The sequence below is a fragment of the Silene latifolia genome, chromosome 4, assembly GCF_048544455.1.
Source record: "Silene latifolia isolate original U9 population chromosome 4, ASM4854445v1, whole genome shotgun sequence".
Classification (NCBI taxonomy): Eukaryota; Viridiplantae; Streptophyta; class Magnoliopsida; order Caryophyllales; family Caryophyllaceae; genus Silene; species Silene latifolia.
This window is the reverse complement of record NC_133529.1, coordinates 72389073-72413649: the sequence shown is the minus strand read 5'-3', so window position 1 is coordinate 72413649 and position 24577 is coordinate 72389073. Positions and strand designations below refer to the sequence as shown.

At 39.4% G+C, this 24577-nt stretch overlaps 1 protein-coding gene and 1 long non-coding RNA gene across 2 annotated transcripts; both read right to left on the bottom strand.

Annotated features, from left to right (window-relative positions):
* Positions 1-1458: 1458 nt before the first annotated feature.
* Positions 1459-10630, bottom strand: LOC141653573 (uncharacterized). Its single transcript, XM_074461391.1, has 8 exons — positions 10332-10630; positions 9651-10217; positions 6548-7197; positions 4229-4325; positions 4063-4116; positions 3860-3951; positions 2801-2991; positions 1459-2212 (listed from the first exon to the last, which is right to left on the bottom strand). Exons 1-8 carry the CDS (start codon positions 10548-10550, stop codon positions 1596-1598), a joined length of 2487 nt encoding a protein of 828 aa, XP_074317492.1. The 5' UTR covers positions 10551-10630; the 3' UTR covers positions 1459-1595.
* Positions 10631-22178: 11548 nt separating this feature from the next.
* On the bottom strand, positions 22179-24351 carry LOC141652292 (uncharacterized). The gene is made up of 2 exons (XR_012547112.1): positions 24276-24351; positions 22179-22401 (listed from the first exon to the last, which is right to left on the bottom strand). It is a non-coding gene; the product is annotated as an uncharacterized LOC141652292 (long non-coding RNA).
* Positions 24352-24577: the final 226 nt, after the last annotated feature.

The window sequence follows — 24577 nt, the reverse complement described above, 5'->3', positions numbered from 1 at the left end:
ATTTTGTCGATTTCTTCTTTAGTGTTTAAATTTGTCGTAATTCTGGGTTTAATTGTTTCTTGAGTCTGGGAGTTTATGAGCATTTGTACCATGGGTTTTTCAGTCGGATGGTTGGATCGGAGGTGGTGGTCTCTCTGTTAAATTTATGTCGTCTTATTTCCCTTTCATGTTTTGTTTGTTTTTTCTAATAATCTCCTCTTATAGGAGTCTTTGGTGTAGCTTTTGGGTTGGTTGTCGTCTCTTTACGGATACGTCAAGTCGAATAAAAGGTTTGCATGGGGTGATGATGGTGCTCTATTGGGTTCGTGTTGTTCTTTTCCGTGAATGGGCTCAAGCGGTGCTTTTGGCTCAGAATTTGGTTGAGGGGCGTTCTTTGTTCCTTCTTTACTGCATGTTGGATTTCTTGATCGATTGGTTCTATGATCAAAGGGGCCGATCTCAAAGGTGTAGGAGATTTATCTCCGTCGATGGCAGACTTCATCGTCTTGCATGTCACTTTGTCTTTCTACGCTCTTTTCGCAAGAGCGTAAGTACACCTTATTATCGTCTCTCTGTGGCTCGTATGTATCGTCGATATTTGGAGGTCACACATGTTGTTGAAGCCGGTGCTTTTGCTCGTGGCCAATCTTCTGTCCGTTACCATCAAGGCCTTGTTACAGTTTATCTAGTTTATGTAGTTTTCGTCTTAAATAATTTGTATGTCTTCTTTAAGAGCTTGGTAGTTCGTTTTCTGCTCCTACTTAGTCAGATAGCTTACTCTGTAACTACTGGAACATTGTAAGTTGTCTTTCTCTTACTGTCAAAAAAAAAAAAAAAAAAAAAAAAGACCCCTACCCTCGAGTTTTTCAGAAGTAGTGGTTTTTGTTTATCGTCACTTATTTTGCCCCTATTATGAGCAAATGATTGAAGTCACATGATAAGTACTCCCTCGTATTCAATATAAACTTTCCTATTTCCTTTTCCGTCTATTCACAATAACTTCTCTATTTCCTTTTCTGGTAAGTGCTTGTGTGGTCCAAATTTAATTGTATGGTGGGGTAGTGTATTTGTGTGGTCCAAATTTATTTATATGGTGGGGTAGTGTGTTTCCTTAATTTTTGTGTCAAAATGAAATGGGAGGTTTATTGTGAATAGGAGGGAGTAATTTATATGTTCAGTTGTACTCGTTTGAATTGTCTGAAGTACTTAATTGTTTTACCGTAACTAATGTCGTCGAGAGAACCTCCAAGTTACTCCCTAGTGTGTTGGTGTTATTCTTCTAATTTTCTATAACTAACATGTCATTATCTTATGAATGAGAGGCTGCAGATGCTTAGATGTTGTAATTTGAATGAGAGGCACAAGCAAATTATAAAAAGTGTAGCTAATAGCAATTAATGTTTTGTTCATTGTTTCCGTCTTGCAATTTGTTAGATTTTTTGAAATAGCTCGGATTACTTGGTACTTCGCCACCGAGTGCCTTGGTAAATAATGTACATCACTTAGTTTATTCCATACTTTATTGTTTGAAAATCTGAATGTTTTTACAGAAAATACTTCATTAGAGTGCACGAAAAAGTACCTAATCTAGGCAATTTACCAGAAGCTCTACATAACTAAACACGCAAGCTCCTCAACAAACGAAGCGCTCGCATAGAATAAGACGCTTGTGACCGCACCATTCTAGTTAGCATAGGCACTGCTCCAGCTGCTAATATTGCTGCATGGTTATTACTGTCCATGCTAAGGTTGTAAAGAATAGCTAATCCAGCTTCCACAGTTCGGTGACTTCCCTGCTCTATCAACTTAACTACCGGAAATACCCCTCCATGAGCCACAATGGCTTGTGTCGCACCCTCAATACCTTCGGAAACTACCCGGTTAAGTTGAACTAGTGCAGCCTCTTGACCATCAGCCTGTGAAGTTTTAATTTGTTCAATCAAACGGGGTATAGTCTCGTAAAGGGTAATCTCTGTCGTAATTGAATTCTTGAATGGAGTGGAGAATGAGCTCAGTCTAACTAAGCAAGCAGCAACCCATTCTTTGTGGTGAAGAGGGATATCGAACTTGAGAATTTTTCGAAGTAAATTTGTGAACTTGTTGAAACTAATAGTGTCACGGAACTGTGGATAATCTACCAGTTTTGTCAGTAACTTTGAAGCTGCTGATATGGCGAGACCAGCTTCTTCAAGAAATGCAGGATTTGGTTCCTGGTGTTCATCAGCATCCATGTCTGCCACAAGTTGAAAGCAAAAAACAGTTAGACTGCCGTGTTGGGCATGCATATAACTAACAGCCTTTTTCGCCCAAGGCTTTATTGTTGTAGAGATTTGATAATTTTGGTAGCAAAAATGGATTCCTTTTGTAGTCTTGCATATTGTTTTTGGTCTCCATCTTAGTAGCAAAAATTGATTCCTTCTGCAGCCGTGCATATTGATTTCGAAAAATAGATACTCCCTTTGTCTCAAGTCATTTATTTACCTTCTATATTCTCTGTGAGAGTATTTTAATCAAAGGTAAACAAATGTTTGTGACAAAAGGAGTAGTATTTACACAATAAAGAAGCAATGGAGGCATCATGGAATAAACATTCTGAGTACTATTAGAACAGTGAAAATCACTTACACCGACACTTCCATAACAACTTTCTTTCTTTAATATTTACCCAAACCTCAGAATTCAATTTTGAGGTCAGCCACCAAACAAGGTTGCACCTTAGTTTCTTAAAAAGAAAATCCAATTTGCATCAACCTCAAAGCTTGAGGAACTCTAATAAGGAAAAACAAATACAGCCTGGTCTCACAGTGGCTAATTCCCATACCTTTTGGAAACTTTTGCTGAAAGACGGCCAACAAACCAGATTCCATATGTGTCGCAAAGACGGTGTCCATACATGGCTCAACCATGGTAATATATTCGAGAACTGATGCAACTTGTGCTTGTAAATAAGAGGATCCAGTTTCTAACACAGTTGCAAGGCGAGCAACTAGAGCAGAGTCCAGCACATTGTTCCTGTAAACTTCTCCAAGTTAAGTAGACAGAAAAATAGTAGACATAGTTTCTCAAGTTTGGAGAGTCTCAAACTACTACAAAGCCTTAGACCCAAAACTATATACGGAGTACAAAGGATCAAGAAGCTTATGAATGTCTAGAAATTCTAAAATTAAAACCTATTTATCAATGATAAATTCAAAAATTATAACAAATACATGAAGGTAGTGTTTCCAAAAGTGAAATTGATTTCATTTCATGATTTCGGTTATGGAAATTAAAATGTTCTAGTTCAATTCCAAATCAAACTACTAAAATGAGTGTCCCAAAATATGAGAACATATTTGAAAAGACGAGGAGAGTATAACGTAATTAGACAAGGTATAATAATCTTTTTAGTCGAAATCCTTTTATGTCCCTTCTCCTAATTCTCTTTGATATACTGGTAGCCTAAAAGACTCCAAATTTAACAACTTCAAGCAAAAAAATCAACTTCGTACAGCACCAATTTTAATGATTAATGTTTGCATGCAAGGGCGATGACATGAAATAGGGGACTTTTCGGAACTAGAGTGACTCTAGAGGCGGAAATAATTTCCTTACCATGCTGTTAACATAATTACGGCGGGGAAAAAGTTTAATTTGGAGTCTTACCCCCAACAACAGTCCAGCCATCAGAATCTTGTAAAGGCAAAAAAAAAAAAATACTAATTTTCAAGTCGTGGTTCTAATGGGATGTGCACTGAGCGATTGACTCTCGAACTTAGACCAAAGACTCGTACACACACAGTCTTACACATGGCTTTATTTGGTTTTTTATTGATCAGCAATCAGAATATATTTGTCATTTCAAATATGAAGCATATGTTTCCATACAGTCAGTACTTACGTGTCTACTGTCCTCCCATTTGATAATGAAGCACCATTTTCGCTTCCCAAATCAGATGATTTTCGTGAATCATTGACAGGACCATAGTTAAACTGCAAAGAAGGAATTTTCATAAAGTAACACTCCGTAGTAAAACTGCACAAAATGATACAAACATGTACGCTACAAAAACAAGCAATGAAATTAAGTGAGTATGAACTAACCTTGAACTTCATCTGCTTGTTAGGATCAAATATCCTTGCAAGAATGCTCACGCTCTGCAGTTTACAGTACAAGCTATATCATGTTAGAAGCACCCAAGAATTATTGTACGGCACACACATAATTCTGTATCAATGCAAGGCAAAAGTTACATATGTAACTGCTAACCTTTTCCATCAAAGTTCCAGATGTTTCCGAGTCTTTCAGCACATCGATCAATATCTGTGTAACACCCTCCATCTCCATTGTCTCGCAAAGACGATTACTGCATGAAGGAGAATATATGGATGGAAATCAAGCATTATCAGCAGCAAAAAAAACTATTAGCATGAAAAGCTTATAAGGATCAGTAATGGGAGAAACGACTAGTTTACAACCCTGAGACTCATATATGCATTTGTGGCCAACCAATATTCCATCAAGAAGATACGACACTTCAGGGAAGAGAAAGAAAAAGAAATACAAAGTGAGGCACCAGATGAAAACAAACGAAATAATGAAAAAAGTTGACCAACTACTTACCCCTTCAGGCATTATACCAAATTAATCGGATTTCTAAATGCAAGTGCAAATAATTGAAGTTAAGTGGGATTCTGATGTGAGTGGATCACATATGGTCAGGTCCGAGTCATCCAACCTAATAGAGCCTCCACCTATCTATAACTGCTACATTGCTACCTTAGAAGTGTGCTTCTTTCACATCCTAACTTTTTTCATTGAAAGACAGTTCTGTCCGAATGCACCAAGCTATCTAAGCTCTCTTGTCCTGAGGTAAGTACTAAGCACACGAGGATATCCATACACTAACGAGCATAGACGGGTAACGTGCCTTTGAAGCAATTTTTTCTTTCAGGAGTTATGGTGAAAAGTAGTTCACCTGAGAACTTCTAAACAATCATACACGAAATGCCATCCTGTGGGAGATAAAAGTGCAAATATCAAAATGACTAATATCCATCAGAAGCTTAAATGCATGTATGCAACGTAGAAATGGTTAGTTCTTCTAATTCTACTCTCTTCCTTCTGGCCTAAGAAACCGTACAAAGACAACTACTCTTTATGATAGAACCTAAAATGGATGAATGTGAAATGTCTTTTCCTTATCTGAGTTAAAATCTCGTGATCCTACTATTCTGTGATCAGCTATGTTACTCAAACTCGGGTATGCCTGCAAAATATGGATAAATATTCGAGTGCCGAACTCCGTGCATGAAATAAATCAATAATTGTTTGGAGATGTGGACTCTATCCTAAATGTGGATATGGGTACGGAGAGTCCGAGACAAATAATCATAATTTATAAAAAAAAAAAAAAAGGTTTCCTACAAGTACTAAATTTGACATATTTGTCGCTTTTTATAAATTTGAAGCATTTTGTAAAGTAAAACATCAACAGATTTTGGAGAAATAAGACAAGTTTATTAAATATCCTACTAAATGCTTCTCACACACCCTTTTTCTAAATTTTATGTAATTCAAGCCATTTTTTTATTCTTATAAGAAAAAGAGTCAAATTGGTAAGAGTCAGGGTAGAGATTTCATTCCCATATGCTTGAGTTATTCTTTCCACATTTTTCAGCATTTTTCATTAGTAATACTTTCGGATTTCAACATTTTTCACCATTTTTCATTAGTAATACTTTCCACTCGGTTATCAAATTGTGGTTGACACTTTCTTTCCACCCAAAATTTGTTCCTAAGTGCTCACTTACTCTCATGTTGCAGGTGAAAGATCAAGTGAATATTTATAGTATTGCTCAATATGTGTTATCTTGTATCTCAGTATCTCAGTGTATGATTGCTTTAACCAATATTTGATTATTTCATTCTCTGGTGGACTACCTATTTTGAAAGAACCGTTTTTGATGCTTTTTTTCTCTTGTTCTTAAGAGCTGTGTAGGTTTTTCACAGCGTTTTCACATTACACTGGGAATCCCTACCTGCAAAAGATGTTCTACAGTGTACATAGCAAAAAAGGATATAGGAATAATCCCTTTTTCCTTTTCTAACTATGTGTATCAAAGAGGGTTCTACAAATCAGATAAATTTTACAAGTTCAAAGTTCAAACATTTTGTGATATACCATTACAAAAGGGCTTAGCTGTACACAGAAGTGTTTCTCTGTTACAGAGTCAACCATCATGGAAATGTGGGTTGGGTGTCGATTTTGATTTGTTTAGCAATACCAGCTGTAAGAGTACAAGTATAGTGTTTCATAGTTAATGGGTCTATTTTCAACTCTCTCTTAAAACGATGAGGCTTTAAGGTCTGAAAATTAATCATATTACATCGTTGAATAAATCTAGATGTCATAACTCATAATTAAATAGTCAGCTCTCTTACACAAATCTTTTTGTTTATACCCCAAAACTCAAATACCCAACAAGAAAATGTCATGAGATTAGTATATTATCAGACAGAGTCTAACCAACGACCTTGTATAAACAACACGATGTCAAAGCTGCAGTGCAAAAAACCACATCATACCTGACGGAAAGATTCTCCAGTGCATTCGCAACAGCTGACTTAACTGCAGTGCTATTGTGCCTTAAAAGGTAAATTAGACGCTGCACAACTCCTGCTTCCTTGAATGAGATGCGTATGGTTTCATTTATTGACGCAGCAGAAATGGCATCTGCAGCTCTCGAGATAGCTACTTCATCTTCTAACTCAAGAATCAGAGCCAAACGTGCAATACCATCTCTCCACGGCAATAATGTATGATGAGAACTAGTAGAAAACTTTGCATTTGATTTTCCCTCATCTCCTTTTTCTATGGCCCCGATGCGAGCTAAAAATTGTTGTTGCGTTCGCCCGACTATTGCATCCATCTTCAATTTGTCTATTTTCTCACTGTTTTCTTCCACATTTAACCCAATGAGTAACTCAGAAGCACCATATCTCGAGGAACTCCTCGTACTCCTGCTAAGCTCAGTACCATCGGGTAATGAAGGCCACGAATGCAAGGCTGGCTTAAAAGAAGCATAAGCACTTGCACCAACCAAAGGTACAAGAACCAAGCCTTCCTCCATGATGAGAATCTTGTAATAATTATCTTTAGCAAGCTCAAGCAGAGCATTTCGTGCCTCTTTCTTTATAATTTTAGATGCTTCAGTTTCACATGTCAAAAACTTGGCCTGCCATTGGAAAATCATATGTTAATACTTTTCATAAGTAGTTCATCACCTCAAACAAGACATGTAGAGATAAAACTTTCAAAGACAAACATTGATGACAACAAGCTCGATCCCTTTGTTGAAGGGTTCACAAATCATACGTGGTAAAGTGTTATAACCATCATCCAAATTCCAAAGCCCTCATAGAAACTCCACCAGGGTAAAGGGTAATAGAACGTAGATAGCTTCCTCCTACATAATAACAGAGCTAGTCTCCAATTGACCATCAGTTGAAACGGGACAACCATTGACTAGTTCTTGAAAAACAAAGCAGGGTGGATATGGTTTTTAGGATACATGCTACAAACCTTCATAGCAGAATAGTACAGTTGCGAGTGCAGAATGTCTGCAGCATTATATTTTCTGGTCTTCTTCAAAACCGAACCAGTTTTTCACAAGAAAAACTACCTTGAATTTTGAAGAAACTAAAACGGTAACCCTGAGAAACACTACTAGCTGAGGGGTGTGGCTGAAAAAAAAAAAGGAACCTCTTCATAATATAAAGGATAAGCAAACAGTGAGAAAGCAGGAGAAACTTCTGAAAGAAATGTTTTCTACCAAAAAAAAAAAAAAAAAAAAAAAAAAAAAAAAAAAAAAAGAGCTGAAAAATGACTGTACTCACTGTTGGCAACAATGGATAAAAGGGAAAAGGGCATCACATCGTCACTCCTATTTCTTTACATCATTAACTTTATATTGGCTCAGCTCTTAGTACTGTTGATGTCTTTTATTAGTTGGACGTGAAAACCCCATCAAGATATCTCTTAAAGAATTATTGAGTACAGAGAAAACTTAGATACGGGTTAAGACCATGGGCTGATGTAGTAGGATCGTTCTGGCAGACAACCACCTTTTAATCTGCCTACCTCTAAGTCATTTTTTTTTCAGTTCATACTCCCTCCGTCTCGGTCAAGATTATACTCCCTCCTATTCACTATATTCTTCCCTATTTCCTTATTCGGATTATTCGGGTTGTCTTCCCTATTTCCTTTTTTGGGTTGATTTGTATGGTCCAAATTAAATTGCATGTGGGGTAGTGTGTTTTGTGTGGTCCAAATTCACTTTCTTATTTCTTGTGCAAAAAGGAAAGGGGAAGAATATAGTGAATAGGAGGGAGTATATTTTTGTTTTAGGGTGCATCAATCAGTACTTATCTATTTCAATAATTGGTACGTTGTTGCTTGAAAACTAACACAAGTACTCATCATTTTTAGCAAAACTGTGGGCCTTCTCCATGTGCAGGTTCAGGATTTTGTTTTCTGTCTGGTTCAAAATCTCTCTCTCTCACTGCCTCCTCCCTCCCTCCTTTCCTTGGATAGTTGGATATTTTGCCAAAAGCAAGAGTTAAGCTATCGGCCGGGACAGATGGAGCGATTTAGAGTAGTGCCGATCCTCCAAGCTGGTCAAAGGTGAGATCGTCATGAGATCCTCCAAGTTGGTCAAAGGTGAGATCTTCCTGAAAGATTAAGGTCGAAAATACAACTAGGTCTCTTGGAAGAGCACCATTGCAGCAAATGGTGAAAGAAACTGTAAAAGGGTCTATTTGTGGGTCTCATAAATGTAAAGACTGACTGAAGAACGTAAAGGCAAATAAGAATGCCAAGGTATGGACACTAAGAACATCTATTTGGAATGCCACAGATTTGGGTATTCATTACTATAAACTATAAAGATTGATTGAAGAACAAAAAGGCAAGAAAACCAAGATATGATCACCTAGAACATCTCTTTGGGAAGCCGGTGCTATGAACAGATGTGGGCTTTAATTGCTAAAAAGTATAAACTGTAAAGAGTGATTGAAGAGCATAAAACCAGGGTTGATCACCTAGAACATCTATTTGGAATGCCAATGTTATAAACAGATATGGAGCAACATATTGATTTACAGAGATGGATAGGTTACACCTTACTGCAGAAACTCTCCAGAGACAACCACGAAACAGATGCTGCGAACTTTAAATGCAAAGGAAAAAAACTAAAGTAATTTTTAGTGAAGTGGATGTGTATTAAGCTTAGGACAATCAGCGCAACCTTGTGACACACATCTAACCCCTAATTTGTCCATTCAACTACCTTTTCCTCCAAAACTTATCCATTTAAACAAAGAGTGACCATCTATCTAACGAAAAGGGTAACAATCTAAAGCTCTCCAACTTCATTATGTGAATAAAGGGTGACCATCTAACTCAAAGGGCAACATTTAACTCAAGACATGTACTATTCTACTGAGGATCCACCTACTAGTGTGACCCCAATTACAGCATCTGAGCTTAGAAAACTCCTACCCGTAACCAAGTATTTGTATATGCATTCCTACATTTAGACTCCGTCATAAATAGCAATTTCAAGACAGAACTACAGGTAACATGAATATGAAGAATAGCTCATACACCAAAAATGAAGGGAAGTCTTACCAATTTAGGAATAACTCCTACTTCAACCAAGATCTTATGATTAGAGGTGTTCAAGGCCAAGTTTGCCAACACGCCACCAGCTGCCTCAGCAGTCTTCATATCCTTGTCGTCCAAACATTTTACAAGTAAAGGCAAAAGAGATGGGTTTGCTATTTTTAGTCCGACCTTGTCATCTGCAGACAAGTTCCACAGCATGCTGAGACTTTGTTCTTTCACCTCAGAAGTCAAAGAAGGCCTCCTAAGTAAAGCAGTTGTCTCCTCTATAGCCCCACTTTCTGCCACTGTATCTCTGTATGAATTAACTGTAGATATCATTCGTAAAAGACCGGCAGCTGCTTCACAGGAACGGTTTGATCGAGACGTCAGAAGATTTACAATGAGATTAACACATCCACGAAACTTCATAATATTATCAACATAATTGTTTCCTCCAAGTGAATATTTCCAGAGCCCGATAACAGCCTGTTCTCGGTCACGGGGATCATTGTCCAGGCCCAGCATTCTAACCATCACTGGCACATAGGTTTCACTAGTGCTTGACAAAGTAGTAAATGAAGAGTTTACATCCTGAAATCCATTAAAAACGGTGACGGTAGTCGGTAACGATATCTCATCAATTAAAAAAAAAAAAAAAAAAAAAAAAAAAAAAAAAAAATATACTGCAACAAATTTACAACTTACGGGAACAATGGAAGGTTGAGCCCCAGAATCAGTTTCACGACTGAGCCTACAAAGGACCAAAAGGAAATCACCCTTTCGGGTGCTAAACAACTTCAAATTGTGATAATCGGTATTGAAACTGCAGCTACTACTAGATAGCCTTGAATTTCTTCTTCTCGGGTTTGAAATTGAGTTTTTATGAAAAATGAAATTAGTAACTGGAATTGAAGAAGCCATCATTGTGAGCTTTAAGTGAAATTGTTGATAACTTAAATTTCACTCCAGAATTGTGGATGATGATTACATGTGGCCCAGGAAGTGATTTAAGCACTTGATTTTACGAGTTTTTGGTTCCTGAGTATTGACAACTTTTTAGAGAGTTGGACTTGATTGACGAGGGAGGGGCTCTATAATCCTGCACAAATTCTCGGTTATGTTGATGATATCCGTCCGTACTTGAAAATCTTCCTATTTTTTAAAATGGATTATTTAGGTTTTCTTCTTTTGAAAACTTGTACTCTTATTTTATTATCCCTCCCTCCTATCACCAAACCTCACCCAACTCTTTACTCCTATTTTATTATTTTCCTTAATTAATGTTTTGGCCCCAAAATTCCTTATTTAACTCCTAATTATTAATTTCTCTCTCATATCACCAAATCTCACTCAACTCTTTCTTTTACTCTTATTTTATTTCTCGCCTTAATACTCGTGCCCACGAACCAAGGAAATATTATAGTGAACAGGAGGGAGTATTATATATATAATTCAGAACCTAAGGGATTTCAATGTAATTAAATAAATTTATACAAATTAATTATACTATATAGTCTTAATTTATAGCGCTGTGTGATATACCTGACCAAGGGGATTCAATGTAAATATTAATGCGATAATAGTGAAAATAACAATAATTACGGCGGGAGTAGTAAAAGTAACAGTAGTAATAACGAATATAATAAAAGTAACAATACTAACAACAAAGAAAGTATATATGAATATTAGCTAACTCATCGATTTAGCTAAAATATTAATAGCGAGAGTAGTGAATTTGTCTCATAATTTATTTCATCGTAATTTTAAGATATGTCATAGAAAAATATATTAATGATAAATTTATGAGTTATGCAACTCTAAAGTAGTTTTACTTAATTGAAAATAAATTTTAATGCCAAATAGAGGTAGCGTGGGCAGGGCAGGGCGCCAATACTAGTATATCATATTTGAGAAATGGGGCGGTAAATGGAGCATGTGGGTTTGACGGTCAAGGTGTTGGGTAAGTATTAAATAGTATAAAAGTGTAGGGTATGTACTAGGACTGAGCAAAACCGGATATCCGATCAAGATTTCAAAACCGGATCAGACATCTAGTTTTAAAATTATGAATTTTGGGATTCATATCTGGTCCGAATAATTCGGATATCCATAAATCTGGAATCCGATAATATCGATATCCAAATTTCGGAAACCGGATCTGATTCAGTTTTGTAATGCATAATAGAGCCCGCCTCAATTTAGTTTTGTCTATCTCGAAAAGATAATTCCATTCCTGCCATAATTTACAAGTCTTAAAACCGCAATGTTTACATGATAAGATTAATTTACAATAATTTAAATTTAGATTTCAAAAAAATACATCATATTATTAAGCAAATGAAATCATCTCAACTGGAAATCAACAAATTTTTTTGAGGAAATGTGGACATGGGCCACGCCGCGGCGCGCGCGGAAGGCGCTTGAAATAAAGCGTGCATTTGTGGAGTCGCCACTAATTTTATGGGAAATTGGAACCGTTCGAATACCTCGTGCCATGTCAAGACACAAAGAAATGACATGAACACTAAGAACTCGTTACCCTTAGCATTCTATGTCTAGAATGACTCTCGTGGATGCCAATGAACACGGATGTTCATAGAGATCTGGAGTAAGGGGTGAGGGTACGTATTAGGAAGTCCTTTTACTGAACACCTAATCCCGCCCGCCTCGATAGTGGCCTCTACTAATGATTAGGGAAATCGTTTATAATTGATATGTCATCGATTATATGCATGCAATGCAACATTCACAGATTAATCCTAGCATGTGAAATTAAACTATGTCAGTTAACACATAATTTTAGTAAACAATTTAGGTCGAAGTCGAGAGTTAGATCGATTACATGTGAAAGACAAGGAAATAAATCATACAAGAGCGAATAAACAAACTGTAAATAAATTACAATAATTAAAATTACAATGATTAACATGGTTTAATTGATTTACGTCAAAAATACACTTAAAACGGAATTTTGAAGATGAAAGTAGAGGGAAAAAATAAACGTGTAGAAATTAAAGCGATAAAATAGGTCAGATTAGGGGCGATATTAAGATTATTAGTTAATTAAACACGTAATTAGAGACTACGTCAAGGCGAAAATGAGTTCAGGAACAGAAATCACCTCAGAAAAGGCGCAGCATCTGAGGCGTCCCTTGGAAGAGGCGCGGCTCCTCCTGCGTCTGTTCTAGAGTTGAGCTCTGCCTGTGAAGTTAGAACCGTAATCCGTTAATGTTCGTTGATAAGTTTAAGATCAATTATTGATTGGGAACTCGAGTAAAAGTGATTTAGCAGGTTATGTATATTTGGAAACGTCATAAAAGCGATAAGAAAAACGGATTAAAACGAATTAAAACGAGTTAGATTTGTTTACGGTGTCGAAATTAATTTATTAACCAAACTTGGGTTTAAGACAGTTGGAAAACAAACAAAACAGCATATAAAAAGCATGTACAAAATACGAATCCCAAAAACTTGATATGGACAAATCGAGTTCCTAAAATCCAGGTTTGATTTAGCGACGAAAACCCGCAAATATCTTATAAGGGATTTAGGTCTTTATAAAGCGTCGTGATTAAAAGAGAATTATTAAAAGATGTTTATGTACTGAAGGATAAAAGGAAATAAGATAATAAGACGAAAAAGGCAAAACAATGGAAACCCGAGGAAGAAGAAGAAGAGCAGGAGCAGCAAGCAGCCTCTGGAAGAGGCGCAGCATACGTTGCGACTCTTCGAAGAGGCGCAGCTGCTGCTGCGTTTCTTCTTAACGTCTGATTTCCGCTGTTTTGTAAAAAAACGATTTTACAAAAGGGTTTTTTTAGAATTGTTTTGAGTATACTTTTGACGTAAACCTTACATTAATTGGTACAAAAATAAATACATAAATTAAAAGTGGGATTTACACTCTCAGACTTACATGTTTGACTGAACGAGATTAACTAAGTTAACGTTAGTGATTGCTCGACTCGAATGTATGTAGAAAGTGCCCTCGTTAGAGGATTTTAGATTAATTGATTGATGTGTAGTGGTCAAATTGGTCGGTCATGCAACGTGACTGGTACTCAGAATGATCTGAGCTTACATGGTCGACTGATCAAGCACGTAGGCGTCGAAAGCTTAGAGTAAGGTCTAGAATGCAAAGGGAGAAGAGAAGGGCGGACACTCGCGTGAAAAATATGGAGACCGAAGGTCTCTATTTATACCAAAAAAATGTGAAGAGTTTTGGAATGACACAAACTTTGGAAAGAAATCACGGAAATATTCCGTAAACAGCCAAACAGGGCTGGGGAAGAGACGCAGCAGCTGCTGCGGTTCTTCCAAGAGGCGCAGCATCTGCTGCGCCATTTCCCCAAAGGTTTCCTCCTCCGGAAGAAATATTTCCGTGTTTCTGTTATGGAATTGCGGTAGATCTATACTTCCTTATTCTGTAAAATATGACATACGAAATATATTTTAGCAAAAGATATAAAATTTGATTTGGGAATAAATATCTGGAATATTCTAGAACATTCCGACTCAGCATTTTAAACGGTTTCTTAGAAAATGAAGCGATTTTTGACCCGGACTCCAAATGAATTCTAATTACTGTCAAAACGACCGTATCGGTGCATAGATGATGACCAAGGGGTAGACTCGAGTATTTGAGCTATCACCTGACGATAAACTTACGGACTGGCATAAATCATTCCGCGTACTAAACATGCGGCCCAATCATCACTGGGTGGTTGGCGAGAGGTGTAGAAATGAGGTATCTACAGAGCCCCCACTTTGACTGAGGGTTGGACAAGGCGAAAGTCAAAGTATAGCCATCAGGTCAATCGAAGATTACAACCTGACGACTATGGCGACGCAAGGCGGCTCAAGGGGTCTGAACCAAAGACCTGTCGTCGGGAACATTTTAGAGTCTGTCGACTATCAGGGAGGGTCGTTTAAAGTCCATTAGACTACATATGGAAGCTCGCTAGCCATAAGGAGAAACCATACCTGGGAGACTCCTGGGTGAAACGGGACTGAAGGCGTTTCTGCGAAACTTTTCGTCTGAAGATAACTTGAGGTCTGAAGAAATTTCTTGACATTTCTGAAGGCTAAGTCTGAAGGCCGCAGGACATTGGGAGAAACTGCTGGAGAATCTGCTTGCGTCGGTCTCAAGCGAACTTTGCTTCTGAGAAATTCGTGGGCTGCGAATGGCAACGAAATCTCGCTTGGGGAACATATAAACTCTTGATTGTCAATAGCAACACTGCAAAATATCGCTAGAGAGGTATACTTTGACGACTAGGAACATCTTGATCGTCATGAGCAACACTACGACATATTGCTAGGGAAATATATGGATGCCTCTGTTAGGTTGAATCATTCATGGGGGAAATTTGCTTGTGTCTGCTTCCAAACAAACTCCGCTTCTCGAGAAGTACACTGGCTATAATGAACTCTCGTTGGGCATATAAAGGTGTTGATAAAGGTGTGTTCTAAACATCGCCGGAAATCTGCTCGGTTGTTGCAAGCGAAATCCTGATGATAAAAAGGAATGAGCTCGTGAACTGTGTCAGAAGGATCCTTGCCGGGAATATAAAAATATTGTGACGGTTTTGCAGTCTGTCAAAAACGCGGGCGTGGACAAGAAGAATGCACAAGAGAGCCAAATATATGATATAAGATGTCGGAGAAGAGGCGCACAAAACTTGGGCTCACAAATAACAAGCTTATAACAAACTATCAAATTTGAGCTGAAGACTTGCTGGGGAACAGGCGCAGCAAAAGCCGCGGCTTTTGGAAGGGGCGCAGCAAGTGTTGCGTCTCTTCTTGGGCTTGTCCCTGTCTGAGTAAAAACCCAATTAAGCCGTGTTTTATTTCATTTTCACAAAACACGTTTCTTCTTAAACTCTCTCAAATTTCAACAACAATCCATCAAAACTTGATCAATTCGTGCCATAAACCATGACTAATCGAGGTATGTATCTTATTCTTGCTTTAAATTGCGTTCTTGCTTGATTTTGATCGAAAAAATTAGGGTTTTTATACCCAATATGTCGAAAATTTGGGGCTTTTGCCTCAAATGAATTTGTCTTGCGAAATTGATATTAGAAATGGGTAATTGGTAATGTTAGGAACATAACCATGTATTCTTTTTGAATTTTCGTGAAGTATTGAGCATTTGGGCGAAAAATGAGTCGGTCTCTCACTGTTTCGAAAACCGCTTCGAAAATGACCTTAGGATTGTCCATTTTTGCTGAAATTTGGTGTTTTGGAACCCTTGTCTAACGGGTAAACTTGCTATCATGTCGAATTTTCGATTTGTGATAACTCTTTCAGGACACTTTTTAGGGCATAATCGCTATTATAGCGAAATGCTGCCAAACTTTTGACTCAAACCCGCAACTAGGCTTGAACTTAGACTTGAATTGCCCCAACCTACCACGTGTGTGGTCGGGTTTTGAAAGAAATGGCCAAAGATGGCGAGAAAAGCCACTTTTCATGTTCGAAAATGCTTGAAACGGCTTCGAAAAAAGCTTGTAATGGCTTGACATGACCTTGTTTGTTTTGACTTTGCAGGTGACGTGCCTTCTACGTCGGGGAGAGACCCCATGGACGTAGACTTTGACTCTTCTCGTGCTTTCGTGGAGGGAGAGAGACAGGAGAAGGAGTTGGAGGAGGAGGTTGAGGAGGTCCCGCGGAGGGCCGACGTGGGACGAGGCGGTCGCCAGCTTGTGGTTGCACCCGAGTGGGCCGAGAAATGAGATGGCAGACATCTCATTTTGGCAGCAGAGAGCCACCTGTCTTACAGGACGACGGGGAGTTTGGTAAGTTTCGAGCTTATCATTTCCTATTACTTCTCATACTTATTTGCCGTTTCATTTCTCATTTGTCTTATGCTAAAGATAGCTTTTGCATTGAATCATTGCAGGATGCCGGGAATTTGAGGTCCTTTTCTGGCTACACGGCGATGATGGATGCCTTTGGGAGGCTGTCAGAGGGGGAGAAGGCCATCATCAAGCTGGGAGCCTTTGAGGCTTTGGTAGGAGCTTGGAGGGCGATCAGGGAAAGGAAGATTCGGGCTAACCTTTGCCTGATTCGTGCTTTCCTTGATCGGTACTGGGACACGACCTCGACTTTCCGTATGCCTTTTGGAGAGGTCGGGGTCACTTTGGAGGACTACATCATGATCTCGAGTCTGCTGTGTGGAGAGGAGACCTTGGTGTGGCCGTGTGGACAACGCCCGCAGGAGCTGTGTCTGCGGGATCCACAGGGGCATTATCAACTCGAGGTTCCTTCGAATCGAATTAAGATAAATTAGAGTCGCCACCAAGTTTTATGGGAACTTGGAACCGTTCAAGTCCACTTTACACCTTTCATCAAAAAGCATAAATCCAATCGACTATGAGTGATTAAAGATAAAGACTTGTACCCTATATCACTCGATTTAAATAACTCTCGTAATCCAATGGTATTTAGACGGATCCACAAACCATAGATCTTGAGTCAGGGGCGAGGGTACGTGATAGGAAGCCCATAAGGACACCTAATCCCGCCCGTCAATAACGGCCTCTACTAAGTCAAGTATCGTATTTCAAACAAGGTCGTAGCTACTACGATATATGATATACAAACATCGTTTTAAAACCCTAACATGTTACAACAATTTCTATTTCTTTTAATGCATGAATACTAACTTTGTCAAAGTTGTTTTAGCATGTTGGTTGATTTGAAATAAAAGATGCGCAAACACGGCTTAGGAGGAATGGGGGAGCCATTGGGATCTATCCTATTACAACCCAGGCATTTCATGCCGACACAACAAGAAATTAAAGATACAACTCGATCTAAAATACAATACTATACATGACACCATACACGACACTCTACACGACCAATTTGGCCTAGGAAAATGTGCACAAGGGGTGGCCCACGGCTTACATAACTCACGGCCTTGGGTCACTCCTCGTAATACGTGCTTTCGCTTAATCTCATCGAATTAGACATTAGGTCACGCACCAAAGCCTGCATTAGTATAAATCGGGCCACGTTGCTTCAAACAACATGCGATTTACTACGCTCTTACATGAATTGGGGCACAACCATCTAACCAAACAAGACTAAGGTTTTTAGAAATCATTTGACTTGACTAAAAAAGAAAGCTAATTACAAATAACTTACAAAAAACGACTCGATAAACAAAATGTAAATTACAAACTTCAAAACAACAATGAATAAACAATATAAAAAACGAAGCAAGAACAACAAAGAATATGGCCAAGCACACGGCCTAAGACATACGAGACCATCACATAGCTAAACTTAGGTCCTAAATTAGATTCATTAGTTAGATCGATTGAAAAACGATATTGGATATATACTAGAAAACGATGACAAAAGAGGGTACAAGGCTTCGCCTAAACCGAGTGTTCTACACGGCCTAATGGGTCAGTTTATGTCAGATTCGCTAGTTAATTTAACTCGTCGAGTGTTAATAAGAAGGTGCTAATCACGCACTCTTATACTAGCGAGAAATCATGTGGAAGATAAGAAGGATTAAATTGATTTAGAGAATTGTTAGCCGATTTTAATGCTTATGTTGAAGCACCCTAATCTGTCTAATTAGGTAATTAAATCGATCTAAAGTCGTCAGATTGAGTCATATGTTAACAATCAGAGGTTGAATTAACATGCAAAAGGGTCCTAGGGCAGGCCGAATTGAGCAAAACGAGTGAGGGGTCAAAAGCGAGAAACAAAGTCAATATCGTTTTATTAATGCCCTACCTTGAACACGAGGATATGTAAACGAGCGAGGATAATTGCCACTGGCGAGTAAGACCTTTTAAATTCGATTCAATGCGGGTGTTCATGGTGGTACTTTAACTCATACTCGGACTAAACTAGTTTCATAGTTAGCGATATTAAACGATGCATAACGATAAACAAAATACACAACGAACCATAAAAAACAAAAATAAAAAAAAATGAAATAAAAGGGAGAAGAGGAGGATTTGATGCACCTTCAATCTACATGTATCGTTGACACCGTCTTGGGTCGTAATCGATCATAGATTTTATCTCGAGGGGCCGTCGTCGACGAAGGAAGAAAGCAACAACACGTTTTTTGGTAAATCTGGACAACAACTTTCAAACTGCAATTTCTCACTTGTTTCTCAATGAAAATTAGATTTGAAAGATGTTTTGAAAACTAGAAAGAGAGTAGAACAGAGATCTTAAAACAAACCACACTCGTTCTGAGTTATTGGGTACAAAAAACGAGCACAAATAGAACTGGACAGACAAGAAAGGCCGCGAAAACAAAGTGTATGACACTCTGTTTTTCGAGGGGATTCGTGTGCTCTCAAGGTCAATTTGGCTCGTGAATATTTATCTAAGATGTATATGGATGTTATATGGTTAATTAGGAGCAAGAAAATCAAGTTTTAATGGAGATTTGATGGTTGAACGAAGGGTTCCAAGGAGGACACACAAACTGATTCTCGGTTTTGTCGAGGGTTTTGAGAGGCAATTAGGATTTTGTTCGGGTTTGTTACTGCTGGTGGGTGAGGGCAGTATGTATGGAAAACTTAGAGGATTGAATGTATGGCAGAGGGGAGGTATTTATAAGGAGTTAAAGTAGGGCTTAAGAGAGCGGAAGCAGACGGGTCTCGGTTTGCATAGCTGCTGTCCAGCAACTTTTTGGGGGTTTGTTAGGGTTTTTATGAGGGTTTTTCTTGGTGGGAAAGGCATGGGAATATGGTAGGGATACTAGGGTATGGTAGGGTGTTGATGGCACGGGTTTTCTAATAGTTTGGAGCGGGTTTGGGGCTTGGAAAGTCGGTTTTGGTGCTGTCCAAAACAGAGCAGCGCGGGTGGTGTTTGGGCTGTTTTAGCTCGTGGTTAAGGAGAGGAATTGGGTGGGTTTATGGAGGTTTGAACATTGGGCTATGAGGGGAAGAGATTGGGTCGAAAGTGCATCAAAAATCGAGCCCAAATCAAGTAGAAAACGAGCTCAAAAACGTGTGATTAAAACAAGTTTTCAACTTTCGAAATCGATTTTTCAAATCAAATAATACATTAAAATAAATGATTTTCCAAATCAAATACACTCATAAAATGATTTTTCAAATCAAATATTTATTTTATTTTCAATAAAATAAACTTGAGAAAATAAATGAATTAAAACCTTTAATTTAAACATCATTTAAGTTAAATAAGAATTAAAACGTTTAAATTAAAAATCAATAATAAAACGCTTCATCGACGACGCCCATTCTACATCGTAAAACGAACCCAAATAATGACAATGCCAACAAGTGAATACATGTCGTCCTATCATCATCGGGTGTTTGTCGGATTTTCTATAAATTCCAATATCGACGGATACGGGTATCTACAGGCCGTCGACGGCCATGAGAGTAGACTCAGCCGAGGCGAGGAGGTTGATCGGCTGGAACTTGGCGGTGAGTGCTGCCAGCGTTCCCGGGTTGGTGCCGAGTTCTTACATCAGGGACTACTTCGCAGGTAGGGTCTCGGCGAGGGTGAGGATGGATGCGCGGATGGTGCCTCCTCCTCCTTGTACTGCTGAGCAGAAGGCTTGTCTGTGGCTGTGGTGGTTCTTGTCTTCAATTTACCTCGGAGACAACGGGGAGAGGCTGTCGACGAAGCTCCTTCCCTTCCTTTCTGACTTGAGTAGCCTGGGTCGTTGGGACTGGGTTACTCCTGGTTTTGCGGTCCTCACCCGTTACATGAGGACCATGGTACGTCCAGAGCTGATGGAGAAGGGAACTTCTCCTGCCGCTATTGGTCCTGGGCTCCTGTTGGAGGTATGAACCTTTCTTTTGAATTATGAAAGATCATTATTTCTTTATTTCTTTATTGCTATTATTGTAGTAAATAATCATTGTTCTGTCTGCAGGCGTGGGTGTACTCCTACTTTCCTATCTTTGCGCCCAAGGGGACGGAGCCTGAGCCGAGGGCGTACCCTGTTGTGAGGGACTGGGTGGTGTGCCGTAGGAAGAGCCAACGCTCTTCTTACGACGTTTGTCGGAGAGGCGTGAATGCCCTGACGTTGAACAACGTAAGTACCTTCGATCCTTTATTTGATTATTTCCTTTTCTGTCTTTCTATTTAGAAGTGATCATAGGAATGACCCCTTCCCTTTTAGAGCCGATCATAGGAATTACCCTTCGTTTTCTTATTTTAGTGGGTGCCTAGACCTTGGGAGGACTACCCTGAGGCTCCTGCTTTTGTGGCTGAGGTCCTTCGTCCTCGGAGCTCGAGTCGGTTACTGCTGACGACGCCCATAGGACCTGTGTGGTACTTGGGCAAGCATTTGACTCGACAGTGCTCTCGCGACACCTTTGCGGTCCCCATCGATCCTCCACAGACGATGTTAAGGGAGCCTTCTACGGCTGAGAGAGAGGCTGACTTGGCCGACGCGAGTGGTGATGCCCTCCTTCTTCCTGGCGAGGAGTACTCTGAGTTAGTCCATCAGAAGTTGACGTACTGGCCGATCATGGTAAGCATTTTTTACCATGTTATTCGTTTTTTGAATTGATTTGACAAATGACGAACGATCGTCAAATAAGAGTTATTCGAACTTTGCAGGAGATCGAGGTGGCAGGCGTTGAGCACCCAGCTTACCCAGAGACACTGGAGTACACTGATGCGGCGGGCATGACAACGATCTCGGAGATCCGCGACTTCGGCGAGGAGGTGACGGACGCTGGTTTGGAGGAGTGGCAGCACCTTGTGAGGAGGGTAAGCCCCCAGCTTTGGCTGTTTTTATCATTTTTGTTGCATAGGAATGCATTTGCTTCTTTTCTGAACCTTCTTTGTATCTGAATGTAGGTGGCACCGTCTAGGTACATAGAGCTGTGGAGGATGGCCAACCGTCTGCGAGCTACAGCCATCGAGGCCCTTGCTGGTGGCCGGGGACGACAGGTATGGACCTGTCTTTCCCTTTCTTATTTATTTTTGACATTTCGAATTTTGTTGCAACGAAATGTTACTTCATGTTATTGTATTGAAATGAGGCACTTCTCCATTTTTATGCAGAGAGAGTGATGCGTGTCTTTTATATAAGGTTTTCACCTCATTTTTACACGCACTTCTGTGCTTTTTATGTAGCATCTGGCTACAAATACCCCCGAATATTCTACTTTGGTCCGTTATTTGTAATTTGCAGGAATTGACCGAAGAGGAGCTAAATCGAGCCTTAATTGTCCCAATTGTATGCATTCATGGAAAATAAGGAGCCGGAGCTTGGAAATCTAACACTTGGAAGACGCGTGAGCTGAGTTCGGGAAGCAATTCAAGTCCTAACGTGCCTATATAGCTCGATCGAGTGGTTCACTATTCGATCGAATGCTTTATGTACTCAAGACTGGTCGATCGACCAGTTTAAGGAGCCCATCGAGGAGTTTTTGCAAGAGGTGCTCGATCGAGTAGATTACTTCTACTCGATCGAGTGGTTTGGTGATAATCTGTTCGATCGAGTAGATTACTTCTGTGAACCCCCGCGATAAAGCGGAAAATATAAGCTATAAATTCAAGCGAAAATTAGGAAATTTTCGAAACTTTTAAAAATTAAAGCGCGGGTTCATTAAAACATAAAACACAAATAAAGAATGCGGAAATAAAGATTAAATTATACAACCGTGATAGTCAAGGTGAGGGAAAATATATCCCTCGAATGACAATACAACAAAAGGTGAGTCTAAGCAATCCTAATAAACCAACTACTAGTCCAAGGTGCTCGCTAGCTCACACGTCTAAACCCCACAAATGCATCTTCACAAACCTGTCATTCATGTAAACATGAAAGCCACAGTCAGTGGGGAGTAACTCAAGGTTCTCCCAGCCACAAAATGTCAAAACGAACATAACAAAGGACATGAACAAATAACCATATTAGATAAGTTATGAGTGAATCGACTTATAACTAAACATGGGATCATACGTGTTTAAACCAACAAGGATAAAAGAAATGATGGAATAATCAAGTAAGTAAGGTATGCGCAACAATAAAATAAATGGGAGAAGAAAGACAAGGAAACAAACACGAACACTTAGCCACAAGCACGCATTTCAAGGAGATATGACCAAAGTAACCATCCAAATAATGCAAGACATTTATCACTCTTAGACTATAATTTCCCCGGGTAGGACTACGATAATAATACGGTCCTAGTCTAAATCTGCAGATTCTCGGGTGTACATCCCGATTCGACGTGCGCCAAAGACAAAGACGCACCCAAGACTCGACTACTAAGGAGACCGAGTACCCCAATCGCTTTAACAAAGACGAAAGTGGCGGAAAGACTAAGATAAGACTCACTTGCCAGAACAGCACAAGTGGCCAAAAGCCGTACTTGCCAGAACAGCGCAAGTAGGCCAAACCTGTACTTGCCAGAACAGCACAAGTAGGTCAAACCTGTACTTGCCAGAACAGCACAAGCAGGGCGAAAATGTATGTCAAGCATAAACGATGGTATTATGGCATTTCTACAAGAATACGACTCTTTTCAATTAAATATTTAAATAAAATCTAATAAGCAAGTAATATTCCATTAATGAGATTCACTAAGCCATTTCATACTTGCATAACATAACGAGCATTTAATTTCATTTATATACGTTACCTTAGCAAAATATAACAAGTGGTATATAACGGAATGAATCAAACAAAATACGAGATAAAATGTAAATAACCCACATTCTCACCATTTCTGAGCACACAATATGATTTATGAATGAACCAAGAGTTACTAAGCATGTTCTAGGCATAATATAAGACATTAGAAAGCATAGAACAAGGAATAAAGAGGGTAGCGGACTGCACAAGCTGTGCTTAGCTCCACACGTGACCAACCCCGTGATCAACTAGGCCGCGAACAACCTGCCCAGCCACTGCCTAGGCAGCCGTGGCGATTACACCGCCTGCCCAGCCAGCCCAAAACAAAGCAATACTGAGACCACCACAAGCGTGTTAAACAGATCAGTAAAACAGGCCGAAATACAAGCCGTAACAGGCCACCAAAACACTCCCCAAAGCAGGCCAAAACCGAATTCCAAAACAGGCCGTGACTGACCCAAAAAATGACCACACAACACGCCCAAAACCAGACCACAAGGCAGGCCAAAACAAGCCAAAATAAGCTGCAAACTACTACCCAAAACGGGCTGCAAACAACATCGATATAAGCTGCAAACACCACAAGGACATGTTGCTAAAACAGTTGTGTACAACACCTATAAACGCCTCATCTTCCATCTCAAAACAGCCCGCATTTATGCCTAAAACCCGTGCAAAACAGTCCCGAGTCCCAACCAGAAAGTCGAGTCATATCAGTCCGTTTCATCCCAAGAATAAAGTCGAAATAGCCCGAACTTGGTCCTCACACACTCGTCCCAAAACAGCCACTCGATTACCCGCAAAAAATCGACTCAAAACCGTCCCAATTTCTCTTTTAAGATACCCAATTCAACTCCTATAATTTCTATGGAACAGTGTCAAAAACAGAACTCAAACACCCCAGTTCAGCATCATTTTGAGACGGAAAATTTACAGACAAATGAGAAAAACATAAAGGTTCAAACTTTGTCAAACAAGAGCATAAAAATGACACAAAAGACAGAAATGTCGACATTTGTCGAGTAACCTATCACCGTTACCTTTTTGCCCTTCAAAACTCCGAGGAAAGCGCCTAAAGAGTACGAGTTTCCCTCCGGGTCTTCAGTTTCTTCAACTAGGAGCAAGAAAACGAAATAAAGAAGCTGGAAATCGGGACTATTATGAGGCGGGTCAAACTGAAATCACAACAAAAACGAGACTTGCTTACCTTGAAAGAAAGAGGAAGGAATGAGGAAGAGAATGGTACTAACATTATGGCCTTTGGTCGAAAAATGAAGACGGGATCTCCAGATGAAAGGGGGTAACAATGGTGTATTTGGGTTTTGTTGTTACAGCTGGGTTT